The sequence below is a fragment of the Zootermopsis nevadensis genome, unplaced genomic scaffold (assembly GCF_977971745.1).
Source record: "Zootermopsis nevadensis isolate Lab colony 2312 unplaced genomic scaffold, Znev_1.0 Znev_ptg000017l, whole genome shotgun sequence".
NCBI lineage: Eukaryota > Metazoa > Arthropoda > Insecta > Blattodea > Termopsidae > Zootermopsis > Zootermopsis nevadensis.
This window is the reverse complement of record NW_028259149.1, coordinates 17,438,560-17,457,639: the sequence shown is the minus strand read 5'-3', so window position 1 is coordinate 17,457,639 and position 19,080 is coordinate 17,438,560. Positions and strand designations below refer to the sequence as shown.

The following is a 19,080-nucleotide window of genomic DNA, read 5'->3' as shown; positions in this document are numbered from 1 at the left end:
TCGTTGATTTCAATTTCCGTCTCTATATTAAACCGGACTTGTTCATAGAAAGGCCCAGAGTCACATAGACAAGAACGGTGACTGGGAATAGGAAGACGTCAGTGGTGTTAAGGCCTTGACCGGGATGTTCTTTTGTTAAATCTTATGTGGTACCGCCTGATTCGACTTCTAATGGTTAAGTGAAGTGTTTTCTTCGCGGTACGGTCTGGATTCGTAAATATTATGAAGACGAGCTTCGGCTTCAAAGGGTTAACCAGCTGATTTTCGTAATGGTGAGGTGTAGTGTTTTCTTCGCGGTACGGTCTGGATTCATAAATATCATGAAGACGAGCTTCGGCTTCAAAGGGTTAAGAAACCGATACAAATGCCTGCGTATGTACGTACGCATACATACTCATAGATAAGCACTTGGTATCGACAAGAACAAATACAAATTTGTTCATGATGGAATGACGAAGAGATTAAATTTGGTTAAAATGTTTTCAAAGATACGAACTCTGTTATGTGCCCATATCCTAGAAAAACCTAGAAATTAAAGCGTACAAGAATTACATCGTCCTCTCGTGTTCATGTGCAAGTCTTGCCTCCTCACCCAAAGAAAAGACGATATCTGAGAGCAAAGTGCTGAGGAGAATATGCGGACATAGGGAGAGATGGAGTAAGAAGAGGGTGGAGAGAAATGCAAAATGGAAAGCTTCATATTTTATCTTTACGCCTTATCTTTTATCTATATCTTTTCTCTTCATCCAACATTTTTAAGATTATAGGCGGGCCGATTAACACAAATGGCGTAAACGAGCACCTTCGAAGGAAGACAAAACTTGGGAGAGCTTGGCATAAATAAAAATAATAATTGTTTAATTCTAACCGTCTAATTACAATAAAATATTTTATTAAATATTAAAATATTATTATTACAATTAACATTTAATATTTAAAATATTTAAAATATATTAAAATATATTAAAATGATGCTCTTTCTATCGAAATGTTCGATTTACAATTAGAGCATCATCTTTTTCACGACATGTTTTGGTTTTCAATGAACCATCTTCAGGTGTATAATCAATATAAATTTAAATGTAATATTCTAAATGCAATCCTTCGTCAGATGTCCATTAACTATACGCGACATACATTTACGAAACAACATTGAATGTGATAACAAAGTACAATTGATCTAGAAGAGGATAACTGATATTTAATGGACATCTGACGAAGGATTGCATTTAGAATATTACATTTAAATTTATATTGATTATACACCTGAAGATGGTTCATTGAAAACCGAAACATGTCGTGAAAAAGATGATGCTCTAATTGTAAATCGAACATTTCGATAGAAAGAGCATCATTTTAATATATTTTAATATATTTTAAATATTTTAAATATTAAATGTTAATTGTAATAATAATAGTTTAATATTTTAATATTTAATAAAATATTTTATTGTGATTAGACAGTTAAAATTAAACAATTATAATCATCACAATATGACGCAACATTATCATCTCATCATCTCAAAAATAATAATATTAAAATGGTACCTAGAGGGCTAAGAAGTGAAGTGTGGAATGGATTCAAATGGATCAGGGTAAGGCACATTAAATCCCAAAACTCTCCCCCCCCCCCACTCGTACACGGGATAATGTGGAGACCGAATAAGGAAGGAAGAGAATTAATAGCAATCCAGATGAGATCTTTCAGCCCATGATTCAATTTCTGTTAGAGACAAATGGAAACAAATTCGGGCTGCTTTTGTGAACGTTATCATTCTAACACGGCATATGATTGGATTAATATATTCACATACTGCTGCAGCTCACATCAATGAAGATCCGGATTAACAACGAGATTCAAGACATTTGTAAAATCCTACACCAGGCGGCAGCACTTGCAAGAGTGACTAAACTATATCTGTATCTCAAAATTCTTCTGCTCTCGTGAAGAGTGCATTTGACACGCGTCATTTAAAAAGAAAATTAAAACCTCTGATAAATTCCTCGTATATGACGATAGTGATAGTGTTATTACAATCTGACTGCAAAACCACATTAACTTCTTGTTTTAATAATAGCTACAAGACCAGCATTGATAAAAATAAAGTAATTAGCACGATATATTCCATAGAGATATATGATGTAAATGTTGGAGCTCATCCGACTTTTTAAAATGAACGTTTACGTGACACAAACGAGGCTCTGCGTACTGAATCATGATCATAGTATCATTAAAACTTGGAAAAAAACAACAAATTATTATGTAGCGCCGTGTAGTCTGGTAGAAGTTTACCGACGTTTCAGGAAAACACGACGCTACAAACCAGAAGTTAGAAATCTTTAGTTGTATTATTTTAATTTAGTTTTAATTTTGGGTTCATCACGCCTCTCATAGCTTAACAACAACCTATCGTCAAGGAATTTAAAAGTCATGATGAGATAGCCACTTCATCTTAAGTGGAATTGTTATTATCTATAGCAAATTGAATCATCACAGAATTACGATATCTCTCTTGTAGAGAAAATATATGATTACAGAAGATAGAGCGTTATGACAGTAAACTACTTACATCTGGTGTGAATAAGAAAATATTGTCACCATATCCAGGCTAATTTAGGGCTGTAAGAGTGTACTTTTAACTGGATCCATTCGTGAGCAGATGGTCGCAGAACAGATGGGTGTTAAATGAGCTGTAAATCCATCACTCAATTGATTAACAATTTAATTAATCCACATTTTATAAGGACAACGACAGAGGTGGATATAAAGAGCGAAATAATACAATTCTAGATAATAAACAAAGCCGTAAAGAATGTAAAAATTCTTGAGGACACTCAGTTCAAATTACAATATATAAGACAGTTATTTTATATTGTTCAGATACGTTGATAGCAACATCATCTATCTGAGGAGCTCAAGATTCTGAAATGCGTTTTTATCAGCAGCAGAAGGGAAACTCAGAACTCACGAGAGGACTGAATATATTAAAAATAAATTGCGTATTAAAGATTAGGAGTAGAACTTAAGGCTATAAAAGTAAATGATAGAAAAAATTGAAGAAAGGCATTTATCAAAAAACCTGTTATTTGGTTATATAGCACGAAACAGTAATTGCGAACAAAATTTAATAAACCAACAGTCAAATGGTTCTCGAGGTAAGTGGTGATACGGTATAAACATGACTTTAGTTTCATTGTATGGAAAAGTGTGACTTATGGATAACGTGTATTAGATATGAGACATCTTTCGCTTTTCTCTACTAAACCTTCTGTTCTAAATAATTATCGATTCGGTAAATACAGCGAGTTACGAGATTCTCTCTGTAAATGCACAAATATAAACCCACGTAGCTCTTCGCGTAGTGTCTCTTATTATTGTCAGATTTTAACAAAAAAATTTCAATGTTTCCAGAAATTGTGTTAAAAAATCTGATGAATCAAATCAAAACAGCGTTTATCAGATCTCCATTTGTTACACGCGGACAAACGGGCTGATAGACAGGCAAAGCTAACAAACGTATTTCTAAAGCTTTTCGTTCTGAAATGGCCTGAAACTAATGTTGGAAGACTAATATTAAGATGAATCAACTCTGGGTATTTTTTTTATATCTTAATTGCGTCATGTTTGTGTTATATCAATACATATATTTATTTTTCCAGTCTATACACAAAACTTGTTTTAAAATAATGTTGTTTAAAATTTTTTTATAACATTTACAATATAAATTGCCTTATGTTATATAACATAAGGCAATTTATATATTTATTTTTCCAGTCTATACACAAAACTTGTTTTAAAATAATGTTGTTTAATTTTTTTTATAACATTTACAATATAAATTGCCTTATGTTATATAACATAAGGCAATTTATATATTTATTTTTCCAGTCTATACACAAAACTTGTTTTAAAATAATGTTGTTTAAATTTTTTTATAACATTTACAATATAAATTGTCTTATGTTATATAACATAAGGCAATTTATATATTTATTTTTCCAGTCTATACACAAAACTTGTTTTAAAATAATGTTGTTTAAATTTTTTTATAACATTTACAATATAAATTGTCTTATGTTATATAACATAAGGCAATTTATATATTTATTTTTCCAGTCTATACACAAAACTTGTTTTAAAATAATGTTGTTTAAATTTTTTTATAACATTTACAATATAAATTGCCTTAAGGCAATTTATATTGTAAATGTTATAAAAATTTTTTAAACAACATTATTTTAAAACAAGTTTTGTGTATAGACTGGAAAAATAAATATATGTCTGGGTATTATCTTTGAATTTGATAATTGAAGCGATGGTGGCTAAGATTAGACCTATTCAGAATAAATTCGACGAATGAGTGTTATTCATCCTTTGCAACAGTTTCCTTGATAAAACACAACATTTTTAGGGAACCAAGCAAATTTCCAGTGTTTAAAAACTTTTCATGGCTCAGATGTGCACATTCCCACCGTTATGAAATGGCCGAGTGTGATTCACGGACCATATCCTGCTGATTACAGGTCACAGGGGGAAGGGGACACACCACCTGGCTTCTCTCTTCAAAGGGTTGTCAGAAAAGGGCTGTACTGAACTAACGAAACTTGTGTCCCTGTAACAAAGTTCTGGCGTCCGAGTTTAAATGTCACGATGATAGTCTCAGAGAATCTCCTGACTTCCAAGTCGGATACAGACAGATTTCAACTTCCGTTTTGAACGTTCATTGGCCATGTCGATGACTGATAGTTCGAACCGTCGCCAAGTATAAATCCGGCTCTCTAAAAACGTTAATGTCTTGCACATTTCCGGCACACAAATATTTTTGTCTTGAACACAACGTCCATTGTCTGAAATATATTTGATACACGAAGTTTCGGAATTTTTCCCTGCTCCCATCTTCAGGTGACCTTTTATCGTTAACACTGTCATTTTTTCTGTATTGTTAGTGACGAGGGTAGGAATTTAACCCGAAACCTTGCCTTACGGATGCTATGTTAGTACGCTAACCATTATACATTATTATTATTAAGTGTTCTGTCTTACGACAGGTCCATTGCTCTGCCCAAAAAGAGCTCTCCAGTTGTCCCTATTCTCGGCTTCTCGCTTTAATTCCTGGAACGTCATCTTCTTTCCTTGTTTAAGGTCGTCGGTTAGCTGCATTAATCTTCTTCCTTGTCCTCTCTTTCCTTCAACCTGGCCTTCGGTGATATCACTCAGTAACCCATTCCTTCTCATAATATGTCCCAGCCAGTTAGCTTTCCTTCGTGTAATCGCCTGCAGAATGTTTCTTTGCTCGTTGACTCTCCTCAATACTTCTTCGCTGGTCACTCGATCCGTCCACCTGATCTTCTCCAACACCACATTTCAAAACTCTCCAGGTATTTCTGTTCCTTCTTCCTGAGTGTCCAAGTCTCTGCTCCATACGTAACACTTCACTAGTTTCTTCTTCATCATTATATACATTATACCGGTAAGAAATTGTACATTCGATCGTTACAGTTAGAAAAAGGCAATATCTTATCTTTCGCAATTATAATTCGTAATATATATATTCACATGTACATTGGTTATCATCGTCCAAAGTTTTTTCGACACACATTCAGAGCACATTTACGATGCCTGGGCCATTAGCATTCATTTCAGTGTTTTGGGAACTGCGCCCTGTCGAAAATAAATAAACTTTCCAAAGTTTCTGCCACCTCAGAATTTGCCCCCCCCCTCCCCCCCCGCAATGCTAGCAGCCAGGTGCCTGTGCACTGTGAAGTATGGACGCCCCCTCTGGGCCTCAGCAGCCTTACACCGGTGTGTCGTATTGATTCTGCCCCTCGGTGCACGCCACGAGGAAGGTACAGGCGAATACACATACTTAGTCCATCGATACGGTGACCGTTCAGGTTTCAAGGCTTGCAAATAGCAAAGACAGTAATGGAAAATGTAAAGATGTAAGAATGATAATTATTATGTTTCGTCAATGTTATCGTGCGTTCTACCTACTTAATCGTTCAATTACTCTGTATGTGGTTCGTATATTTTCTGTATGGTTTTAATTTCGTTTTCACAATAAATATCAAAAACTTTTTTGAACAACTAAAAGATAAAATTATGCAATAGTGTACGATATTTTTGGGTCCCTCGTAACATCACGCCTTCCACTAACCGTTTGTGGAAACAGAGATTGGATTAAGCCAAAAAAACCACACAGGCAGACGACGTGTGGGTGAAATACCATGTAACCTAACCTAACCTAACCTAACCTAACCTAGCCTAACCTAACCTAACCTAATCTAACCTAACCTAACCTAATCTAACCTAACCTAACCTAACCTAACCTAGCCTAGCCTAGCCTAACCTAACCTAACCTAATCTAACCTAACCTAACCTAACCTAACCTAACCTAACCTCAACTCCTAAGTTAAGAACTGAGTTCTTTGTGTCCATTTATTACGGAATATCGAAACAGAATGTTATGAAGAATAATAACGCTAGAGATATCACTGCACAGAATCATAAATTATTTACCTACTCTCTCGTTTAAATATTACCGCGACTAAAATTTCCCAAAATAAAATTTATATATTTTAATGAGATCTTTATGACACGTTGAAATGTTTTATTCTACGGTAAATCATTTTTGATAAATATTCAATTTTGATTCCATGTAACTTTTTTTATCATTCATCGGCCGATCTATGTGTATGAATGAAATTCACACCTGCAACTTTAGTGCAAATCTGAATTACCAATTATAAATCAGTCGTGTAGTTTCAGATATGAAATATTTGGGCTGGCAGAAACAGTTAATTTACTTCGGGTAAGGAACGCGTCACGCTCTCTCCCCTTACGCGATGTGTTCCGGCCGGTGTACCATGGGTCCACGTGCTGTATGTGCTGACGGGGTTGCCAGCACCCTTCACTATTCACCCCCCCAGTCGCCAACCTGCACAAGACTCACATCGTGTCTACCTCAGTGTGCCTTGCTGATAGCATAGTGTTCAGTGCAAACGCTCATCCGCGGAGTTTCAGCTCATGTACACAGGTAAGTGGTAAGTGACCTTTTAAAATGACGCGAAAACACCAAATCGGAAGACACGGCCTTGTGGTTAGCACAGCTGCTTCGTATACGCGAGATCGCGGGTTCGAATCTCGTCCCAGGGATCAGCTACATTCTCTGCGGTAAATCCTGAGATTAGTTTCTACCACGTCCGCTGACGTCATAATGCGAACTACTGAATTGACCGTTAAATAAACCATTAAACACTTACTTTTGGGGGGGGGGGAGATTGCAAATAAATATGACACATCTAGCATCAACGACGCTATTTCAGCTGCAGAGGTTACACAGCGTTGAATGAAATGGAAATATGAGTAGATAATTTTAAAGACGCCACATCGTGGTCATTCAAGGCTTATGATTTGTATCACATGTCTATTCAATACTTTATACAAAATAAAATCACACGTAATATATATTCGACTTTAAAAATTAGTAGGTAGATACGGATTTAGAATGAAACGGTTTTGGCCTATATGACAATATGACGAAATATGTTGGAGAGAGACCGGGAAACGATAAATTCTCTGAGAATAGGCGAATTATATTTGAAGTTAAAACCGAATCTTCCACACACCAGACTAGGTGTCATCTCTACACTAATCTACTCGGTTTGTCTCTTCCGTAAAGTGTAAAAACAAGTAGAATTAGACAGGCGAGTTATAATTGCATACAAAAATGTTTGGTCGAAACACCTGTAAGGACGATAGATATTATAAAACCCAGACATAGCTCCCGTGATCACGGTAATCGACGTTTCGGTTTAATAAAAGACGGAGAATGTAATGACTACGAGAGAGATCATTTGCTCTTGAAGAATACGCGCAACTCCATGGGAGTTCGTGGAATGTTGAGCTCCAATGCAGAGCAAATACATTATTCAAATACATTATTCAAATACATTCTCTGTCAATTTACCTGTGTTTCCTATTGTCCGTACGCTGCTGGTTCATTTGCTACAAACAGCAGTTACTGAAACAGTTAACATGAGTCACAAATTCTGTTGATGACGGAGTTAATAGACGTAACTATATGGACAAACATTGATTTTTTGACTCCATGATATTTGACTACGCTGTTTCAATAACAGAGGTTACAGAGCGTCGAATGTGACGACGATCATCAATAGGGTAGTAGGAAATGGTTTGAAGGGCTGCAGGGACTGAGGAATAACGTAAATCGCCCAAAATAATAGAATAACTTACGTATTAAAACGATTAAAAACATTATGAACTATTTAAATAAAAAGTAAGAAGTGTTATTTAATTAATTAATCTTTGTCCGTCTAATCACAATTTAAAATTTAAAATTAAGATATTTAAAATACCATGTGATGCTCCTTATCGAAACATTCGATTTACATTTGGAACATCACTTTCTCACTACATGTTTCGGTTCTTAGATGAACCATCTTCAGGTGTGTAAAAATTACAATTATATAAACTTAAAACTTAATCATAATTTATTATATGCAACTTTTTTTTGGTAGTTTTTTATCAGTTATTAGTGATGTTCACTTCCAGATTCCATTTTAATATATTTGAAGTTGTTCTATATATGTGCGTCATGTTCAAATAAACTTTTAGGTTGGTGAATGTTTTTGTTGATGTTTTTTATATATCAGTCTGTAATGTAAATAATTCAAAGAATAAATGAATATTAATGAATGAATAAGAATAAAGAGAATAGAAAACAAAATAATATATTTGAAAAGTAAATATGAACATACCTGAGATGAGAGGTGTAGATGAGTTCCGACTATCTTAATTTTAAATTTTAAATTGTGATTAGACGAACACGATTAATTAATTAAATATATATTTTCACAATATGGCGTAACTCTATCATCTTAAGAAGTGTTAAACAACTGATAACAGTAGTTTACAAAATTGTTTGCACAATAATAAAACAGACAAGAATAGAGCAAGAAGAAATCAGGAAAAATAAATTTTATAGGTTTAAAATGTTGAAATATATGGGGACAGGGAATCAAAATATATTTTAAAATAGAATTTAAGGTTTTCACGGCGGTGAGTACGAAACGTCTGTTTTCTGGTTTGTAGCGCCGTAGCGTCTGGTAAAGGTTTAAAAACGTTTCAGAGGCCTTTGCTGCCTCCATCATCACAGCGATGACTTCTACCAGACTACACGACGCTACAATCCACAAGACAGTCATCTAAACTTCTTAAGTATCAAATTTTAATATAAATTTAAGTATTTCTACCGATAATGCGTTATAAAGTGTAAATTTGTTTTTTTGTAGACTTTTTTCCATCGTCTTAATTTTTAACATTACGATATAATAACATTTTGAAAACTTGATTCTGCTTTCGTCATCAAACGAAATGTAAGGAGGACAGAAAACGTATCTGTTAGGCCTACTGGTTCATCCAGGTCTGAGGTTAGCTAAATTTTAAGTAGGCCTGAAGCATTTCGTCCAAATATGTGAGTGTTTATTTAAGAATCCATAATCATCCTTTATCTTCACTTACTACAGACACAACAAATCTAATGTTTAATAGGGGATCAATATTAACAGATCTAACACACATAAGTAATTATTTATCCACTGATTCTGAAGTTGTCGTTGTTTTCTTCAGGCTCTAAAGCCTAATTCACGGTCAATGCCTTGAAATAAACCATGGGTATTTTGTCGTAAGCCCTGTCTTACCGATCATTATCATTTTTGCTATCTCGTTAGACATTACGTCATCTAGCAAGTTAGAAGTGCGCAGGTAGAAATCGATAAAATATGGACATTAATAATAAAGGAAACAGTTAACCAACTTTCTAGAAAACCGGTATGAACACAAGACCATTTGAGACATCCACGTGTCTGTACGTTCTAAATTTGTGTCAAAACCAATATGGCGGCCGCGATAATTTATTATAACATTAGAACCATCAGTAAGTGATCATGAAATATTATACGGCGATAAATCTTTCAAAAATTGTGCACTTCTATTCCGAGAATTTTAGGAAAAATGACAAATAATCACAACAAATATTTTTGTGTGATGATGATACCTGACGAGTCATTGCAATTTGTTATGTGAACTTCATATGGGTTACATTACAAAGACATTGTTCAGCACCAATAATGCGACTGGGATTGAAACCTACAAAGTCTAATCATTCAGCGACCTAGTTACTGGAACTGTGAGCATTGCATGATTCGTGGAGGAATTGAGGTTAAGTTCAGTTCTTAATTGTTCATTTTCCTTTATTTTGTGTAATTTATTACAAATAGAAATCAACCTGGACAAATGAATAAATTTTAACACAAAAATAAAATAATATTAATACAAATACACGTACGAGGCGCGTCCGAAAAGTAAGTTTCCCACTCGTCCCACAGCTAGCAAACCTTATATTGAGCGAAGCGACTGTGCATACGTGATATAGCAATGACGTAGCATGGCGCATGCACTAACGGCACCTCCCGCGTTCTCACAGTAGCATCGTTGCAGCTGTTGAAGATGGAGGTTCTTATTCCAGCTCCCGCCGACTATGAAGTGCGGTCAGTGATAACGCTAGGCCGCACACGGCTCGACGGACAGCAAGTCTCCTGCAGGAGTTCAGCTGGGAGGTGTTTAATCATTCACCCTACAGCCCGGACCTCGCTCCCAGTGATTTCCATCTTTTCCTACACCTCAAGAAATTCCTGTCCGGTCAGCGTCAGCGTTTTGAGAATGACAGAGAGGCGGAGATGGTTGTCACTCAGTGGTTCCAATCCCAGGCGGCAGACTTCTACGACACAGGTATTCAAAAGTTGGTCCCACGGTATGACCAATGTCTCAATTCCGGTGGCGAATATGTTGAAAAATAGCTGGACACTTGCTGTATCTGTTGCAATAAATATTTCCATGAAATTGTGTTTTGTTTCTGTAAACGGCCCCAGGGAAACTTACTTTGTAGACCAGCCTCGTATTATATGAGCAACATTAATCAGTAACAAATATCTTTTCAGTTCAAAACTCATGGAGGTTGGAAACATCTTCATGGTCCTGGTGAGCGTATGGATTTTTTCTGACACTTGCTGGGCTGATAAAGACCCGTGTATATCTCCAAGTTCGTCCTTTATTATTCCGGGTGATGCCACTATTATAGGTGAGTATACTACCCTTAACCTCTTGTTCAGATAACTTTCATAATAAAACTGATTATAAACCAATCTTGTGGGCAAAACACGCGTACTAGTTGCTATAAGCTACGGAGTTACACCGCTATTACATGTGTGTAATTTAAATTTTCTTCCAAGCTAATAATTGAGTACCAAAATAATATAGTACACACGTGTACAAATTACAAAGGCGACCGATGCTTTCCTTATGTAATTAAAACTGAAGTCGGCTGTCTTCTGGGTCGCTCCGCCGTGTTGTCTCGTAAAGGTCTACCGATGTTTCAGAGGTGCTTGTTGCCTCCATCATCAGGACGATGAACCTTACAAGCACCTCTGAAACATCGGTAAATTTCTACCAGATAACACGGAGCAGCGACCCAGAAGACTTCTTCATTCTCGCTGCCGTGAAAACTTGAAATTCCACTGCCTTCGATGCACTTTTAAAATTGTATTTTATTATCGTACATGAAACTGAGTTTGAATCAATCACATTCACACTAATAAATATTATCAGAAACGTGTACGTAATTTAATAAAACTGAGATGAACCTGTAGTTTTTTTTATACCTCTATTGATTTGAGTCTTACATAATTTAAAGAAGTTATTTCAACTGCAGACATTAATACAACGTTGAATGAGACAGTAATATGATCATAATCACTTACGTAACGAAGTGGTTAGAGACGGTCTTGGCTTCGATTAACGTGACAGCGTTACCTAGTCTCCTATTCGAGACTGAAACCGTGAATTTCCCTAATAAAAATCTAAGTTATTTTAAGAAATCGACAGAGTATAAATGTAATTCATATTTCTTAATATTTTAGGCCTGTTCGACATTCATAAAGGACCCAATTGTTCCACAGTGGTTACAACAGGGATTCATCAGATGTTGTCAGCTGTATGGGTAGTCAAAGAGGTCAACAAATACAATTTGATACCAGGGGTCACACTAGGTCAGTATCAACTGAAACGTTATCTAAATGTGTCTTCATTATCCACTGATTTCACTCCTTTAAGTCACCTTAACAAATTCTTCTTCGTTTTTATTTGTCCTTCCACGAATGTTTACCTTCCGTCCGTCCTCACATTCCACATTCCGTTTAGATGCACTTTATTGAATGCGTATGAAGTCTTGTTTCTGATTAATTCAACATCTTATCCTCAAGACACTAAAATAGCAGAGAGAAAATCGCCAAAGACAAGACACAGAGTTTCCACATGCATTCTTTGCAAATGTTGAATTCTAAATTCATCGAACCCAACCTTACCTAACTTAACCCAACCTAACCTAACCTACCATAACCCAACGTAACCTAACCCAACGTAACCTAACTTAACCTAACCGAACCTAACTTAACCTAACCTAACCTAACCTAACCCAACCTAACCTAACCTAACCTAACCTACCATAACCCAACCTAACCCAACGTAACCTAACCCAACGTAACCTAACTTAACCTAACCGAACCTAACTTAACCTAACCTAACCTAACCTAACCCAACCTAACCTAACCTAAACTAAACTAACCTAACCTAACCTAACCTAACCTAACCTAACCTACCATAACCCAACCTAACCCAACGTAACCTAACCCAACGTAACCTAACTTAACCTAACCGAACCTAACTTAACCTAACCTAACCTAACCTAACCTAACCTAACCTAACCCAACCTAACCTAACCTAAACTAAACTAACCTAACCTAACCTAACCTACCATAACCCAACCTAACCCAAAACATATTAACCAAACCTAATCCAAAGAGGGCACCGTCCCATAAACCGTATTTGCCTCTCACCTCGGAGGAATCCGGTTAGCAGCAACAGTGGTTATGGTCTTGATCGTATTTGCGACCATTTCCAGACATTTACATTGCGCTGACAAGTCAGAATTTGGAACCGTTACTTTTAACCGGATCAAACAGAACTAGTGTTTCTCTGTTATATCCCCACACAAACCCTCTGACATTACATTCCTGTCGCTTCAAACCTGAGGAAAAACGAGGCAAGTTCCTTCGAAACATCGGCAACTTTACACTACTCTACTTTAGGTGTGTTCTATCCTAGGTCCTTGGCAGATGTTTCTGTAATTAGTTTAAGATTGCAGTACAATACAGTGGTATAACAGAGAAGAAACTTAGCAGGCAGTGTAGACAGTTGAGATTCGAGGTTCTCACGCGGACAGAATTTAGATTTTTGCTAGTGATGCCGTAGATTGTTCACCAACGTTCCTGCGAAATATGTGAAAATATCTACAAGACTACACGTTCTAAGAACGAAAAAGGAGTATAATCTGAGCTCACATCGCCCACAGAACCTCAAAATCATATCAATCGATTTTGTTGCAATGACGTTTGACAGTCGTCAAAGAATGTCATTGATGTGTTTCAGGTTTGTGGTTGTACGACGCCTGCTCAGATCCTCCACTGGCCCGGAAGGCGTTGGTGAAAGGACTGGAAGAAATAGAGTGCCACAGAACCTATCCTTTAGGTCAGTGTCAAGTATTTATTAAATATTCACGTGTAATAACGAATAATAAATTGTAAATTGTATGGACTATTTTTAAGTTTTATCTTCAGATTTGCCTGTAATCAGAAGTAAACTACAAGAATTGTCAGAACAACCAGCCGCTGGACCTATAATAGAATCCGCCTCTCAGATACCGAACATTCGGTTAAGATTTGGTCCCACTACATCATTTTAAAAGCAAATTCACTGTAAAATAAGCACTCCACCTGCTAATGAGAGTGACAGTAAAATATTTATTTTAGTAATGGTGTTTTTCTGGTTTTTGGAGCCACGAAGTTGGAGTCAGTACGTTTCTCCAAAACGTTGGTATCTATCGACAAGGCGCCAAAACCCATAAGAATATCATCATTATTGTTCCCGTCTTATTGTTTTTGTTGTGTCCTTTTTTTATTGTTTTGTTCTGTCTCTGGGTTGATGTATCTCATTGTTTGTTGTGTCTTATTGTTTTTGTTGTGCCTTTTTTTATTGTTTTGTTCTGTCTCTGTGTTGATGTATCTCATTGTTTGTTTTTGTCTTAATGGTTTTGTTGTGTCATTTTTTGTTGTTGTTTTGTTCTGTCTCTGTGTTGATGTATCTCATTGTTGGTTGTGTCTTATTGTTTTTGTTGTGTCCTTTTGTTTATTGTTTTGTTCTGTCTCATTGTGTTGATGTATCTCATTGTTCTGTTCTGTCTCATTGTTTTGTATCTTATTGTAGGACACTGCCACCGGGTATAAACCCATTTGCAGTCAATAATAAATAATAAAAAAATAAAATAAACACCTCAAATTTATTTTAAGTTACGTTTAGTTAAGTGAGAATAATATAATATGTCTGAAGCCGCTAATACCAATTTTATTTGATTCTGCATTCAATAACCTTTGAATTAATGACCAATAATATACAGGTATGGTGACGACCTCAAGCATTTTAAGTCACGTGCAAGAACTGGTGACCACTTCGCAGATTCCAGTGTTCACGACGAGTCCCGACCAAAAAAACCGGCAACAAGTACCGGTTTCCGAGATCACAGCCACCCTCTTGTCGGCCCTGAACATGACTAAGGTTGCTGTGGTAATCGCATCATCCACTCAGATCATTTCAGCTTTCGAAAAAGCGGCGAGTGCCGAGGGGATATGTATCCGCCATCAAACAGCTGTTCCTGACCCAAATAATTCGTACGTACACTCTTTAGACTGAAGAAAATATTATCAATACTAATCAAATTTTATGGGAGTGAACGTTTTTTGTGTCGGACAATAATACGATTTACTGCAAACATCATCTTTGCGAAAAACACACAAACAATAAAATTTAAGAGATATAGACAGAGATGAGAGGATAATTTTAAAAAATAAACAAGATTGTGTAAGAGTCAGAACATAGTGGCCATCCCTCGTATATAACCTCTTTGGTTTCTCTCTCCCGCAAGCATATTTTTAACTGTATCAACTTGTAAAGATATTTGTAAGGGCAGACATTGAGAAGTAAACAAATCGAATTATATGCAATATCACAAGGGGAAAAACACATTCACGTGCGTTTTATTTCAATGGGTCATGATTTTTGAACCAATCTGTATAAAAAAACTGGGTTTGAATACAAGAACAGCATTCATCTCGCTGAGAATGGGGATCAACGTCTAATACTGCTGTCTATTCTTCTGAACTTCATCCAGCGTTTAAAATTCCAAAACAAGATCACAACGTTTCAGGAGGTGACTCTGTTGACGTCTTCAATTAAAAGTAACATCGGTGTGTAGAATCCTTTAGATTTATAATACGGTAATGAACGTTTGGGTTCATAAAAGGCGGTAAAGTTTTTGATCACTTGAACGATTATTAACTTCTCCATGGATCAGATATTATTATTGTCTTTATTAATAACTAACTGTGGCATTACAACCCAAAGATTCAACACCACTAACACTAATATAGTGTTTTCTGTTCGCTACTGGAAACTGGCCCGGTCCTGAGCAGTTGCATTCAGTTCAAAATTTCATTCCCTATTTATTCCTCGAACACACGAACATGATGACACCACAAACTACTTTTAAATTTTAAAACACAAAGGCAGCACAAAAAATATCAGCAGTTCGATACAAAATTCTGATTCAAGAGAAATAATCTTATAAAGATTTACGTATAAACGAGTTTTTAATACCGATTTGTCTGTTATTCAGGACCTGGACAAATGTGCTTCGGACATCACATCCATGGGAAATTGGAGATGTTGCAGTAGTTTTTGGCTCAAATGATCAAATTCTAGAAACTATGCAGTCTGCCGATCGTGGCAACGTGACTTCAGCGTTGCAGTGGGTGTTTGTACTCCTGGATGTACCACGAGACCTAACATCCCTAGGTACGTCCCTCTTGCTTACTGTCTTCAGGATTTTTAAGTTGTCTTCATATCATAACTAGTCATTTAGCTATGTGCTAGTCTTCGTTGGGTAGTTTATAATGATGTTTGTATACAACTTGTCAAAAACCCCGCTTCTAGAAAATCTGAAGAATCATTAACAGTGATCACAAATGTCTAACGTCTTGTCTTGGGCTCTTCTCTGTTTCTCTCATAGTTCTGTATGCTCCATCAATCTAATTCTTCTCTTTATATACTTTTCTGCATTATTCTCTTATATTTTCCTCAGACTGAAATATTCTCTCAGCACCTTTTTCTTGGACACCTGACGATCACGTACACTCCCGAGTATTTCAAAGACATCCCATAACACAGCTGACAAACAAACTTTGCAGAGTTCCCTCGAATACACTTTATATACCAGAAAGGGCTATATATTAATCAGTATTTGTTTTGGTGGTATAAAAATCACATATGTATAGTGGATCTTAATTTCATGACATGTACAGAAACTTGATAAAATTCTGCACAAATGGCTCAGGGTTTATATGGGAATAAACACAAAAGCATGTTTATGTTTTAAGTGAACTTTTGCTTATAAAATTTTGTGAGCAGGCAATTTCTTTTCAACAGGCAACCTTCCGGCAGACTCTTTAATAGTGGCACCAAGAGCTTCCAACATGAAAGAGATAGAGGAGATCATGACGTCAATGAAGAAAATTACTGGATCTGGTAACTTCAACATAACTCCGGGCATTACCAGAAGTCGTCTGTTTATGGAAATAACTTCGCCCATTTTTAATATCACCCGCAAACTAATAAGTGCGCAGACTCGGTATTGCAAACCATCAATGAATAACAGCAGCATAGGCTTGTGCCAAAATTTACCGCCATTTCATCAATTTTCGACTCAGTTCATATCTGACTCGAATCAAGTTCCTGCCAGCAACATAGAAACTCTCCTGTTATCAACAATTTCTAATGGCATAACTTATTTCGCCATTGAACGTGTTAAGACCGATTCGAAATACGACTTGCAGGAAATTGGAAAGTTTCAGGTATTTTACAATAAAACAGCTCTGCTCACGTTGGTATCAGATCACATTAACGTGACACTGTTCAATTTTGAAAGCGATGGAATGAAAAAATGTAAAATTGGTTATAATGATTCTTCCTGCAGAAATGTTTGTGTCGTGGGACAAGACGAACAAGGTTCAAAAGACGAAAATAAGAACGCTGTTCCGTCAATAAAAGACAGGATATTTTCACTACCAATCGCCTGGAGACAAGAGGCTTGGGTGGCTGCAGTCGCCTCCATCTCAGCTGTTGGCATCGCCTGTTCATTAGCAATTTCTGTCTTCATCCTTGTTCGGATCTGCAAAGGTGACATGCTTGAGGGTAACCCAAGTTTCTCTTTCTTATTACTGATGGCCATTGACTGCACATATTGTTCCACTCTTCCTTTTAGCTTCACGTCTGATGAACCGTATCACAGAAGTATGATTTGTGGTTTACGAATATTTGGTACCAGCGTCAGCTACGCTTTGATCTTCTCAATCATGCTTTCCCGGAGCTTTATGTTAGCTTCTTGCGATCAAGACGGTGGGTTTATGAGTCACGTCAATGGATATTTACAGACAATTCTTTGCTTTTTCATAGCTGGGGTACAACTGGCTCTAAGTGTTCAGTTCTGGGCCATCAACTCAACACTCCTTGGGTCTCGTCAATGTTCTTCCATATATGAGGGTCACCTTTTCCTTATACTACTGAGTTATGACATGTTCTTGCTTATACTGCTGGTGTGCACAAGTCCCTTCATTGCCCGTTCCAAAAGAAATTATCAAGAAGGGATATTCTTCACTGTAGCTTCAGTTCTATGCCTGGTCATATTTATCAGCTGGAGCATTATTTACATGCTGGTACCAAGAAGTTGGCAAGACACGGCGATAACAGGAGGACTTGCAGCCACAGCAACAGCTATCCTGGTGACGGTATTCATCCCCAGAACATATCTGATGATGACAGCGATCGTCCGGGACCATCTAGTAAGCGCTCTTCCATCTCTGGCATACACAAGCTCGACAAGCATCCAGGATATCAATTACCGGTCCACTCAGGCCTTGTACGATACGGTGACAGCACATCCTCTCGTCCGTCCTCCCGAAGGACAGGTCAACTCAAACTTTTACTCTGAACAGCCCCAAACACTGTTGGATTCTGGCCCGAGTACATCGGCAACAAAACCCAGTAATCAAAGGGGTTTCGGTGAGAGGCGAACCATATCACCAGAAAACACTTACGAAAGGTACGACGCCCCTCCTTCCCCTCAAAAAGTGACGCGATTCTAGCCCTTAAATGTTGGCGTTAAACAAAGAAATAATCGGATATTCTAGATAGTTAGCCACCCATAAAGAACTTAAAACATTGTTGATATTGTAGCTAAAGAAATAAGACATTACCTGAGATGATAATGTTGCGTCATATTGTGTTGAATATATACTTGTTCAATTTTATCAGTCTAATCACAATAAAAATATTATTATTAAATATTAAAATATTAAAATATTACAATTAACATTTAAATATTTAATATATATATACATATTTAAATGTTAATTGTAATATTTTAATATATATATATATATTTAAATGTTAATTGTAATATTTATATATATATATATACATATTTAAATGTTAATTGTAATATTTTAATATATATATACATATTTAAATGTTAATTGTAATATTTTAATATATATACATATTTAAATGTTAATTGTAATATTTTAATATATATATACATATTTAAATGTTAATTGTAATATTTTAATATATATATATATATATACATATTTAAATGTTAATTGTAATATTTTAATATATATATATACATATTTAAATGTTAATTGTAATATTTTAATATATATATACATATTTAAATGTTAATTGTAATATTTTAATATATATACATATTTAAATGTTAATTGTAATATTTTAATATATATATATATATACATATTTAAATGTTAATTGTAATA

At 35.9% G+C, this 19,080-nt stretch overlaps 2 protein-coding genes across 5 annotated transcripts in view; one reads left to right on the top strand and one right to left on the bottom strand.

Annotated features, from left to right (window-relative positions):
• The window catches only part of Gprk2 (G protein-coupled receptor kinase 2), a 120,392-nt gene that overhangs the window by 67,964 nt on the left and 33,348 nt on the right, over positions 1 to 19,080 (bottom strand). The gene's annotated exons all lie outside the window — the stretch shown is intronic.
• On the top strand, positions 6,792 to 18,560 carry LOC110834720 (G protein coupled receptor bride of sevenless). 3 transcript variants are annotated; one of them, XM_087350643.1, is made up of 8 exons: positions 6,792 to 7,037; positions 11,023 to 11,162; positions 12,001 to 12,129; positions 13,568 to 13,666; positions 14,592 to 14,862; positions 15,867 to 16,045; positions 16,676 to 17,100; positions 17,223 to 17,395. In XM_087350643.1, exons 2-8 carry the CDS (start codon positions 11,033 to 11,035, stop codon positions 17,271 to 17,273), a joined length of 1,284 nt encoding a protein of 427 aa, XP_087206769.1. In that variant the 5' UTR covers positions 6,792 to 7,037; positions 11,023 to 11,032; the 3' UTR covers positions 17,274 to 17,395. The 3 variants fall into 3 exon arrangements, with proteins under 3 accessions (XP_087206769.1, XP_021929858.2, XP_087206768.1); XM_022074166.2 differs by having other exon boundaries at positions 6,879 to 7,037; positions 16,676 to 18,560; XM_087350642.1 differs by lacking the exons at positions 6,792 to 7,037; positions 11,023 to 11,162; positions 12,001 to 12,129; positions 13,568 to 13,666; positions 15,867 to 16,045 and having other exon boundaries at positions 14,724 to 14,862; positions 16,676 to 18,560.